This window comes from Talpa occidentalis, unplaced genomic scaffold (genome assembly GCF_014898055.3).
Source record: "Talpa occidentalis isolate TD23 unplaced genomic scaffold, MPIMG_talOcc4v2.1 talOcc4.3, whole genome shotgun sequence".
Taxonomy (NCBI): Eukaryota; Metazoa; Chordata; class Mammalia; order Eulipotyphla; family Talpidae; genus Talpa; species Talpa occidentalis.
In genome coordinates, this window is record NW_023603184.1 from 107,012,483 (window position 1) to 107,024,831 (window position 12,349).

A 12,349-nucleotide genomic window follows, 5' to 3' on the forward strand; every position below is an offset into this window, starting at 1 on the left:
AAAAAAAAAAAACAGCACTGATTAAATGATACCAAGAGTTCAGAGGGAGCCCAGTTATCACAAGTACGGCTGGGTCTCCTGAAAATAGGAGTAGAGCTGTGGAAGAAGCAAGCCTGCTTCTTAGCTCTTTCTCTTGGCTATGCAGCTCTCCTTTCTGCATCTTCCTCTCTGCAGATTGGCTTTCTTGTTTCTCCCAGCTACTGGAGATGTGGTCCCCAAATGGCAGTCTCTGCTAAAAGCCCACATGGCCTGCAGCCTAGACCCCCACAGCTGAGTCAGTCATGGTGATCCAACTCCAAATTCCCAACAGATAAAATAATGATAGGCTGGGTTTTGATTAGGTGTAAATTCTTGGTCCAGAGAGCTGTAAGGCCAACTGGCACAGAAGGACTACCTCTCTTCATGTGGCACGAAAGCCCTCTCTCTGGATCATGGGCTGGCAGTGGTGCTGGTATATAAGTCTTAAGTGTTTTGTGTTCAACTCTTTAAAAGAATTACATGGTGCTCATCTGGCTTTATAGACACCATTCTAACACACACCTCTCTCTCACTCTCTTTTTTGAGATTTATTTTATTTATACAAGAACCAGGGTACAGGTCAGATGTGCGGGAGGATAAGAGGATTCACCAGAGACAGAGCGGGGAACAGAACAGGCAGACTGACCGAAGTACACTGCTAAGGGGAGCAGCAGGCGAGAGAGGACAGGTCTGCCGCGCCATGTGGGCATCTCCACAGCCAGCAGGGATAGAACCGGCACTGCAGAGGCCGCAGACAGCTTCACAGTGCCATGCTCAACCACCTGTGCCACCAGGGAGACCCCAAACTTCACTCTTTTTTAATGCAAAAACAGGAAAAGAGTAGAGCTTTGGAGAGAGCATCCTAGAGGCAGATGCATTGAATATGATGCCCTTGGCTTGATAAAAATAGATGAATCCTAAAAAATAATAATGAAACGCAGAGATGTAGGAATTCAAAACTAAAGAATTGTTAAACCCTGTAATGAACACCAACACAGTGGGCCCCAGGAACATTATTGTCTTCAGCAGCAAGCCTATGTATAAAACTATTTTATAATAATCTATAAAAGGTTATACTTGTTTAGGAAATCAGGACACATTATTGAAAAGTTCTATTAAAATAGCTAAAATCTCATCCATTCACACATTCATTATTCATTCATTCAGCAAACATTTAGTGTGCATGTATTAGTTCTTGGCTTTTGCTATACATCACAGGTGTTCAGTAAGAAGGGAAAATCAGACACCTTACTTGGATGCAGAAATTGACCAGGAGAGGAAGCCTCAGGGATAGAACCCTGGGGGTGGTGCTTACAGAGCAGTTTTGGAACAAGGAGAGAAAAGGCATTCCAGGCAGCGCAAACAGCAGATTGAGAGGCAGAGAGAAGTGAACTAGCCAGGCCCCATTGTGCATTTAAAGTGGTCCCTTGGGTCTGGAATATACAAGCAAGAGTGGGGTAGTGGTGAGGGGAATGGGTGCTGGGCCAGAGAAACCGGCAAGAGGCCGAATAAAAGGGGCCAGGGCTGAAGGGGCTAAACTATGGAATCTGAACATTATCCTGACAGTCAATAAGAGGTCAGTGAATGACTTTTCATCATCAAGGGGATGACTTGACCTGTCTTCTGAATTGCAGAGATTATTCTGGAGTCTGGGGCTTGGGAGGGAGAGAGGAATAGGTGAATTGAATTACTTGTTGTAGTGAGTCAGGAGAGATGCAAAGAAGCAGAAGTTACTGTAAGAATTCAGAGGTGTCAAATTTGAGGGACGCTGAGGAGAAAATCCAAATGACCTGCGGGTTTCTAGAGGTGCCGTTCACTGGTGTAGAGAATAGAGAAAAAGGGCAGGTGTAAAGGGAAAGACTGAGCTCAAAGTGCCGGGATTTCCAATGTGGGGTGCTCCTTAAGCGGCTGGAATAAGTGTCCAGAGATCAGGAGAGAATTTTTGTTCAAAGATAAGGGTTTAGGGCTCATCAGCAGATGGTGGAGGCGCTGTGAGTAGAGCTGGAGGGAAGAGGGAGAGAACATCCCCAGTGAAGCCTGGGGCAGAGGCAGAGAGACCTTGAAGCAAACTAAAAAGAAAGGCAAAAAGGGAGATAAGAAAATTTCAGGAAGTGCCAAATGTGGTAGTGGCAAAATGGGTGCATTTCTCAAGATGGGGAAGAATTGCTCATATTGATAGGACGCTGAGAGTCAGTAGAAAGGGGAGAGGAGACAGATGCAGAGAGAGGAAGACTGAATGGAGCAAAGTCCTCGAGCAGGGAACAAGAAGATTCCAAAGCCTAGATGGAGGGAGGCCCTCAGACAAAAGGAAGGCCAGACCTTTCACTGAGATAGGAGAAGGAGGAAAGGATGCGGCCAGACAGATAAGTTTGCACATGGCAGGGGGGAGGAAAGTGAGGGAGGTGTCGATTGATGGCCTCAATTTTCTCCATGAAGGAGGAGGCAAGGTGACCTGCTATGTGGTGTGGGGGAGCTGCTAAAGCAGGAGGTGGTTGAGGAAGAGAGAGTTTGGTATTATAACTGCTAAGAGCAATGGGGAGCCGATGGAATGGCTGGAGACAGAAAGATTATGGGGAGTTCTGAGCATCCAGCTGAGTTGGGAGAATATAAACGTGTCTCAAATTCACAAGTGTGACATTTTCTCCCAAAGCTTTTAAAAGTCTAGGCAGAGTAGCAAGAAATTGAATGGTTAGATTGAACCAGGGCTGAGTTTTTATAGAGTGATTGTCACAGAAAGTTAGACTGTCAAGGAACTGTAGAATATGGTGCCGAGAGGGTTGGAGAGGTAGGTTATAGGATGGAGGACAGAGAGAGAAGGATACAAAGTCAAATTTCATTGTTAGATCGGAAGCAAATGATCCTGACACTCAAGGCCTTAATAGGTAGGTGTTTGGGGGAACAAAAAAAGGGGTGAGCTGACAAGCACCTGCTGACACCAGCGGGCTGCTGAGGTTTCAGGAGATTGAAGCAACCTGTTCTGGGGGCTTTGGAGTCTGGCATCAGAGAGCTGATCGTGTCTTCCTGAAAGTCTCCCCTAACGCTCCACCACCAGACTTTTTCTCCAGCCTCTGAGCTCCCAGATCATTTTGTTTGCATAGAAGGGGCATTAAAGCACATTAAATCTAGGCCCTCAGCATGAGTCTGGAGACCTGGGTTTTGGTCTTATTTTCAGCACTTTTAAGCTCTGCAGGCTTGGCCATAGTTTGAATCACCAAACAAAGGCTCTCCTGACCAGCCTGCTTGCTCAAGGACAGGTTATTCTGCCCATGTGCAGTATGTGTTCACACGCCTCCTGTCTTGATGTAATTTGTCTGCCCACATTTCTGGGGGAGAGAGATGGGAGAAGCAGAGCCTGCGTTCCTTACTGTTCTTTCCATTGCTCCCCCAGTATCAAAAGAATCCTGGAGCAATTCCACTGGCAAAGGATATTTTGCTTGATAGAATTTCCTATGTTCATTTATATTTTAAAACTCTCAAAACCACATTTTGAGAGAGTAGCAAATCCAAGAAGCTTATAATGCTATGAAGGCAAATATTTGGGGAGGAGAAAAAAAGACCCTTTAAAATCTGAGCTGTGTTATCTGATGGAGGTCAGCAGAGACAGACCAAATCAACAAGCATGACATGAAGGGCAAATCTGCAATTAAAAGAAGAATAGGGAATTATAAAGATGGATGAGCCCCACTACACGGATGCCCAAGCCTGTGTGGCCTTGGCCTCAGATGCCAGAAATTAATGCTTTACTCTTTAGCACTCGTCACCTTTGGCTCTGAACAGAAAGGCAAATGCATTAAAATAACAACAATTAGAACACTTACTTAGCTTGGAAGGCATTGTTGGTTCCCCTGTGGTCGAGGTCATGACACAGGCATCCCACAATCACAGCTAAAATTTCCACCTCTGTCAGAATCTCCTGGAACCCAGCGGTCTGGGAAGAAGGGAAAAAGGCAGTAATCACTACTCAGGCCAGAGAGGATGGATAAGGTTCGTCAGGTTAGCAACAATCAGCTCTGTTTTCATACCCGCATCATTTTAGGAAATGATGAACTGCCACCTCTACATGGCGGTGAGCTGGGTGGTCCCCAGCACAAGCCGAGGTCCCCACTGTGATGAATGAGCTCACTGTCACAGAGGCCGGCGCTGGCACACCGGGACAAAGTTCAGACTGTTTTGCTCCCTTTTTAGAGGAGAGGCTGCACCATCCAGATACAGTGACAGTTTGGCAAAGGCCCAGAGCCAAATGTGTTCTGTGATTCTACATTTCATGAGCATTGTGCTCGGTGCTGCAGGGAGTTTAGAACTGAACGCTGTACCCACCAGATGCCATGCAAATGAAAGCTGACAGAAAAGAAAACCTTTAAAAAGATACTAATACATAGACATATATATTAATAAATAAAATATAAATGTATTAATATGTTAACATATATACATCAATATGTTAATATATTATGTATCTTAGCAACTTAGAAGGCTCCAATTATTACATGACGATATTTTAGAAATTATCTGGTAAATGACTTAATCCGTATTAGTTTAGTGGGCAGGTGAAATTTATACACATACAAAGGCAGCGCGTGTCTTGAAAAATGAGAATTTGATAGAGGATTAGGCAACCCTTGAGGATCAGGTGGAGTATCCATTACATGGAATTCTTTTTTTATTATCCTCTGGTAGCTGGCTTGTGAAATGCATAGTGTGGCGTGATTTCTTCTGGGAGCAGTGTAATTACGTAACCCAGGGCAGCTATGGGTCTTGGGTTCCTGCTGGTCCTTCCATTAGTTTAGAGGAGGAAGCAAGCCTCTGCAAAACAAGTCTATACATTTTCCTGATCCAAGGCCTTTATGTCTCTCCCTTTTTACTTTGCAAGTCTCCCATTTCATTACTTATTAAAATCCTTAGCAGAGGGCAGGAGGAGGGGAAAGGTAGGGTTCAAATTGCTTCCCTTTTCATGTGTTTTTCCCTAAATCTAAGATCATGAGCTAGTATTTGTAAGACACTGGCTTAAAGCAGTGAAGACTTTTTTTTTATTAGTTATGTTTTTACTGCAGAAATAACCAAACAAGGGGCTTCTGCATTGACAATTTTGTTTTTTAAAAATAATTTGGGTCCACTGCTACATATAAAAATACCTATCATTTCATTTGTGTGAAGGCATGTGACTGAATTATCTGGGAGAAAAGAAGAGCTGTGTGTGTGCACCTTCATTTTAAAATTTGGAGTTGGTTGTTGGTTTTCAGTTCATTTTTTTTTACTTAAAATATTATTTACAATAGTGTTAAGATTCAAATGTAGTAATAATTGGAGCCAAAAATAGCAGTTCCTCATCCTTCCTCTTTCCTAATTCCCAACGATAATTATATTTTTATTTTATGTAATTTAGTATGTATTTTCTAACATATTTTTGTAGAGTGCTTATTTATTGTTCATCAGCACTTACATTGTCCTGCCTACATGCATGACACTGTCCTAAGAGCTTTACAATTGTTTAACTTACATAATTCTGAAAATAGCCCTGTGAGGTAGGAACTATTATTATCCCCAGGGTTAGATGAGGAAACTGAAGCACAGAGATAACTTATGTGCCCAAGTTCTCACAGCTAGTAAGTGGCAGAGGTGGGCAAACTCCCTGCATATTCAGAGTTTACCCTTAAACACTGGTGTCTTGTGGCAGGTGAGAAGTTTTCTTTACCTCCCTTTTCCCTCCTTCTCTTTCACTGGAATCCATACACAATGCTTTCCATCTTGGCCTCTCTGTGTGTGAGTCACTGTGGAGCCAACTGGTTTCCATTCTTATGTAAATGATTTCATTTCCTGGAGTTAAGATTTCTTTGCATGTGGAAGTTTTCTTGCATCCTATACCACTCTGCAGTCACTTCTTTTATTAGATCTCATGCTTGGTCTGGCGACTCCCTCCTGCGCCTAATCCTACTCTTTGGCCTGGACTCTGTTGCCACATTTCTCTCCTGGATTCCATCTCCTGTCTCCTGCAGACCCTTTCTCTCTCTTCTCTCCTCATTTGCTTCCTCATTTTGTGGGAGCACTCTGCCAGTGGCTTCATGGGAATTGTATAAATTTTTCAAACCTGGGGAGGGTTTTTTTTTGAGGCTTTGCACGACTGAAAATGTATTCACTACATTTTCCAACCCGGCTGTTAGCTTGCCTAACAACTATAGGTTGAAACATATTTGCTGTGAATTTTGAAGGACTGGCTCTATTGTTTTCTAATTTCCAAAGCTGCTTTTGAGAAGTTTATATTATTATTGTTCTTAATAGTTCTTAATAATTTGAATGTTACTGGATTTTCTTTCCTTTAGAATCCCCTATCTCTGGGGTTTGGCAATTTCACAAAGATAAGCTTTAGTTTGGGGCTTCTACCCCCATCATTTTGTTTGATTAAGCCTTTTCAATCTGCAAGTTCATTTTCTTCAGGACAATGTTCTTGTCATTTAAAAAAAGTATCTTCCTTGTCACCATTTTTTATGTCACATTTGAATGGAATTTCAAGTGGCTGAACATTTAACTTCTTGGATTGATTTTCTGGTCTTCTTCCCCATTTCTCATATTTACTTTACCCCTCTTTCCAGGAGTAGTGACTTTTTCAATTTATAAGCATTTTCTCATCAGCTGTTCCTCTTCTAATAGCAAGTAATGTCTCTCTCTCGGATGCATTACTGACTCAGCTTGTGTTCACACCAGTGCCTGATGAACACCCATGTTTTTTAAAAATTGACAACATTGAAGAATGCAACTATTCCAGAAACGCTTTAATAGTCTTGTGACCCATTTCCCCTGGACTGCTCAGGCCCCCTTCTAGACCTGAGAATTGAGAAACTCTCATCACACCTTGCATGTCCCCAAGCCCCTTTCTTTCTCATATAATCTTCTTTTGCCACTAGAGGAGATGGCTTTACTAACTGCTGTTCTCTCTATATGGCAGCACTCATTAATGAAACACTCCCATGGTGGAAACCACCTCAAGGCTCTGAGTCTGGCTTTTTGAGTACTCGAGATATGATCCAGTTAGATTGTTAACAAAAGAGGGGTTATCAATGTCATTATCGATCATCTTGAGCCTGTGATTTGGTTCTGCTGGGTTTGCATCTGGCTGATACTAAGTCAAGTCTGGAAGTCTATCAAATATGAAATAACTATCCAAAATATTGTGGAAATCAGTCTTTTAAACAACAGCAAAACTGCACTGAAATTAGGAAAGATTTTTGCCTATTAGTTATTAGAACTAACAGGTAAATCAGAACAGAAAAATAAAAGTGGGATGTTAAAACAAGGTTATTTGACTAGAAATTTAGCTAGAAATTAAATCAAATGCCATCTAACAAACTCAAGATTAAAATCCCAAACCATTCTTAAGCTATCAGTTATCATCCATTTGTATAATAAGATGGAATGTATTGTACTATCATGTTCTATGGACCCACCTTCCCCCTCATCCCTTCCTGGAAATTCAGCATCTAGTTTGTAAACTACTTGTATCTTGGATGTGTTTAAGAATTTGATGAAGGGCCTCCCTGGTGGCGCGGCGGTTGAGCGCAGCACTGCAGAGGCTGTCCGCAGCCTCTGCAGTGCTGGTTTGAGCCCCACCGGTCTCAGAGCAACCCACATGGCGAGCAGACCTCTCCTGTCTCGCCCGCTACTCCCCTCAGCAGTGTATTTCATCAGTCTGCCTGTTCTGTTCCCCACTCTGTCTCTGGTGAATCCTCTCACCCTCCCCCGCATCTGGCCTGTACCCCGGCTCTTGTATAGATAGAATGAATCTTTGGGAAAAAAAAAAAAAAGAATTTGATGAAAGTCCTGGACCCTCTTCCCATACGTTATTCGATAATTTTATGGTGTTCAAAGCCCACCCCTGGATCCTCAGAATAAAAAAATCCCTAAAGTACAGCATACACACATTCACACAAAACATAGTTACCTCTCCCAAAGGTTAGACCTGAGTTACTGAAGCAGCACCTATCTCTTGACTGTGATTTAAAGCTGTCTGGTAAATGGTTTTCTAAGAATCGTCAGGCCTGAAAAGTGTCCATCTTCCACTAAGTGTCCATTCACCTCTCTCCCACCCTCATCCATCTCCTTTCTAGTCCCATCCATCCAGACCTACATTGATGCACATCCGGAGAAAAAGTCAACTGCCCACTGAAGACAATATACTTCAGAGAGGCAGGAGTGCAGCAGGAAGTCTATTTTATTGTTTTTCTTCCATTCTTAGCCCTATTTGATCCTTTTATTTTCCAATGAAATTGCATATCTTCAGCTCCTGCTCTAGTAATTATGGGTTTTATTAACCTTTTTCTAAATCTACCCTCTCATCATGCATTCCCTCATGGTCCATATCAGAAATGTAAAGCAGTGCATAACGAGACAGTCAAGCTACATAGCCCTAGTTCCCACATCACCCTCTCCAGAAAAGCCTGTGACCACACTCCCAGCGGCCTCCCATGACAGTCCTGCATTGTGCTAAAATACATCCTGGGATATAGCTACCCCCAACCCCCATGGTGTGCGATCACTGAGGCTCCAAAGAGCCAAAGCAGTACGATTTATTGTGGGGTCTCCAGGACTACCCAGCAATTTCCTGTCTTTTAGTCAACATAAAATTTAAACCAGAGTGACCTCCCCCCAAATTAAACCAGCTATGATGAGTCCCCATTTCAAAGCAGATTTTGTATGATACCGGTGAACAAAAGTATATCACAGTTAAGAGAAAAATGACTATTGCTTTGTGGCTCTAAAGAATCAGAAAAAGTATAAACAAACAGAACCAGGCCATAATATCAACACTAGATGGTACTATAGAGATTTCATTCATCTTTACAAATGTTTTTAGGTGCTTATTATGTACCAGGCAATTAATATAGCTAAGAAAAGAGGCTTGGGATAATACTAATGATAGTTAACACTTGTATAGAATTTGTATAGGGCTACAGTCAGACGCTGCTGTAAATACTTCAAATACATGAACTCATTTAATCCTCACAAGAAACCTAAGAGGGAGAGACTGTTCTCATTTTTTTCATTGCATAGATAATTCTATCGAGGTAGAAATTATGTGGCTAAACTGTAACAGAGGTGGGATTAGATCTCCTTTGACCTGGCTCTTGTGTTCTTACCCATTGTGTTATTCTGTCTCACTAAGTTAAGGGTGTGCAGCTTTTAATATTTTTGTGATGATAGTGTATCAAATAATCGTGCTTTAGAGAATCACGTGGTGTGTGCTTTATTCCATGACTGATGTTATTCTTGAAGAGTTACCTAGACATGGCTCAAGATGCAACAGATCATACGAATGAAGCTTAGACAGAAAAGAAAAATATCTTGTTTTATATGTAACATCCCCAACTTATAAAATGTCTTTATATATGTATGAAAAAGGACCATCAGGATGTATATCAAAATATTACCGATAGTGGAATCACATGTCACTCAAATACTTTCCCCTGTCCAAAATTTCCATAAGAACATTTATTCACTAGAATAAATCTACTTCATGTATGCATACATTCCTTTTTTTATTTTAAGAACAGAACTATGTTTCATCAAATTGTCCTAGCTTGGAATAAAATGGTGACATCCTAAAAGGGGTCCATTTGTTCATTTATGCAGATATTTATAAGACATTTTACTCCTTCCAGGCACTAGGACAGACTGAGGAGGGCAGGCATGATCCTTGTCTTTGTTGGATGTATAGTCAGTCAGGTCACATCCTGTACAATCAGAATAGTGTCATGGAGCAAACTTTCTAGTGAACTATCACAACACTGATTGAGCCCGTGGAAGAAAGTGATAGTGGGAAGGGTCACCTGCTCTCACTTTGTTTCTGGAGAATGTGCATCGTGGAGTGCACACCCCTTATCAATGTGCACAGCCCTGGCACAGGGAGCTGCAAATGTGATGCCAGAAATCCTGCCTTCACACTGCATTCTGAACTCAGCTGTCAGCCATACTGAATAATGAAGAATTTCCTGAGTTTATCCTATTGACTCTGAGATCTAAAAGTTGGCAGACTAAGAGGGATGAAATCTAATGACATTCCAGTACTGGATATTCATAATGGTCACAGAAAGCCCAAACCCAAGGTTCTTGGCTCTGATTTCTCCTCTGTGGATGCTGATAGCCAGGCACTGAAGCGGAGCCCTTGGTGGACTGGCTAACATTGAAGAGAGTCCATGATGGATTTTTATAGTCTTTCTGCCACCTCTTTATCTTTTCTCTCTTCTGGATAAGAAAAGCAAAGAGTACTGTTCAAATCATTGTGAGGCAGGTTTAAAGAATATAGTTTCTCAAACAAGTTCTTCTTCTAAAAGAATCAGCATGCCATGTCCCTAATCTATGTCATCATTCCTCAACTGATCTATTGATGACCTCACCTTGGAAGTGGTGTGAGTTTGGGGCTAAAAGGCAGCATTTACAAATGAAACATTTAACTTCTGGTATTTCTTGATTTTTGATAAGCAAAGAATTCCAGGGGTCACTGCCTGGGGTCTTTGATTGTTAATATCAAATTCACTTTAACCAAACAGTGCTCCTTGAGGGTTTCTCTGTAAATGCCACATACAGGATGCTCATGCCTTCTGAAAAATGCCTCAAAATGCAATGTTGATGACTGGCCTGGCTAAGCTAGTCCATCCTTTATATGAGGTACCTTGCCTATGCATGAAACTTATATCTCCAAGCAAAGATGAAGGTTTTATAAGAAGGTTATCTTGAATCCCCTCCCATTTCAACATTTGTGGGTAGATCAAGTGGTAAGAGAATTGTTAAAGTACACATTTGGGCTTCCATGTATTATATGCTTCCTTGGAGACCAGCATGCTTCCTTGGGAGACTACTTTTTATGCTTCAAGATAGAATGGCCACCTCTCGCCATGCATCCTAGGGGGAGGCTGAGGGATATCAAAATATTCCATATGCTCCCAAGCAATGATTTTAGGCAGAGGATTTTCTCAAGCTTTAAGTTGGAAGCAGTTTTCAGTTGTTTATCAAGAGTACTCGTGAATAAATTTATATTAGTACTTGATTCCATATCCTGTTTTCTTTTTAAAAAGGACCCTATCTTTTCCCACCAGAGATAATGTGTGATGAAAACATAAAAGGAAGGAGAAAAGATATTCACAACCATAATCATCTACTGCAGAAAAAACTCTCTTGTGGACAAACCATAGCAACTAGAGTAAATGGTTACACTTCCTATTGTTAATGTTTTTCTGCCAATATTTTATTTTATTATTGTTTTATTCATGCATACAAGAACTGGGGTATTGGCCAGAGGTGCACTAGAGACAGAGTGGGGAGCAGAAGAGGCACATCAACTGCTGAGGGGAGCAGCGGGGGAGATGGGAGAGGTCTGCTGCGCCATGTGGGTCAGCATCCTGGCTAGGGATCAGGACACAGTGGTGATAGCATGACAGTGCTGAGACTTAACCGCTAAGCCACCAGGGAGGCCCTCTGCCAGTATTTTAATCTACTGAGCTGGAAAAAGGGACTTCAGTCTCTTCTGAAGTCCAGAGACTAGAACGTTTCCAACTGTTTAGGGACCAACAACATCAGCACAGTGCTCACAGGTCTCCTTCATCAAAGCATGCAGTGCAACACAAACCGGTTGTAGTTTATTTAATTATCCACAGAAATGGGATAGTTTTGATCAAATTTGCTTCTCTTTCTTCTCAAGATGATATGACCAAATATTGATTTGGCCCTAATTAAATATTGATTTAGGCCCACAATGATCCTTTCCTTACAAAATTTAGAATTGGCAGACTTTGAACATGAAAATACTTTCTTTTATAATCAGAGGCTTCTGAAGGCACTTTTAACCAAATAATAAGCTCCTAGTTATGTTTTGGGCATTCCTTGACTCTCAACCTCAGATAATTTTGCAAATGCTTGCTGTGTAAGTTTCAGAAAGGCAAAGCAGCAAAAGTGTGTATCTGATAAAATTAAATATGTTGGGTAAAAGTTCGAAGGAGAGAGAAAAATGGGTTGATTTTAAGTAATCTTACTTAATATTTCCAGGGCTTGATTTTCAACCTACTTTTCAAAACAAAAAATTGTTTATTTTGGAAAGTGAAAAGCATACAAAAAATAGACTGTAATGAATCCCTTATGTACTCTTTACTTAACTTCTCAATAGGAGTCCCTGTTTGGCTAGTCTTGTTTCATCTCTCTTCACATGCATTGTTTTGTTTGTAGTTTGTTTGCTGGAGTATTTCAAAGCAAACCTGTCAATACTGTTTCATTCTCAAGAAGTCCTGATGTGGTCAAATAAAAACCCATCATGTATCTCTGCACTCACATTTTGATAAAATACGCAAAA

At 41.4% G+C, this 12,349-nt stretch overlaps 1 protein-coding gene across 1 annotated transcript in view; it reads right to left on the bottom strand.

The window, feature by feature from the left end:
• The window catches only part of PDE11A (phosphodiesterase 11A), a 327,412-nt gene that overhangs the window by 77,343 nt on the left and 237,720 nt on the right, over positions 1 to 12,349 (bottom strand). The window contains exon 13 of the mRNA XM_037523614.2: positions 3,837 to 3,946. Coding sequence (XP_037379511.1) covers positions 3,837 to 3,946 — 110 coding nt within the window. The remainder of the gene's footprint in view (positions 1 to 3,836; positions 3,947 to 12,349) is intronic.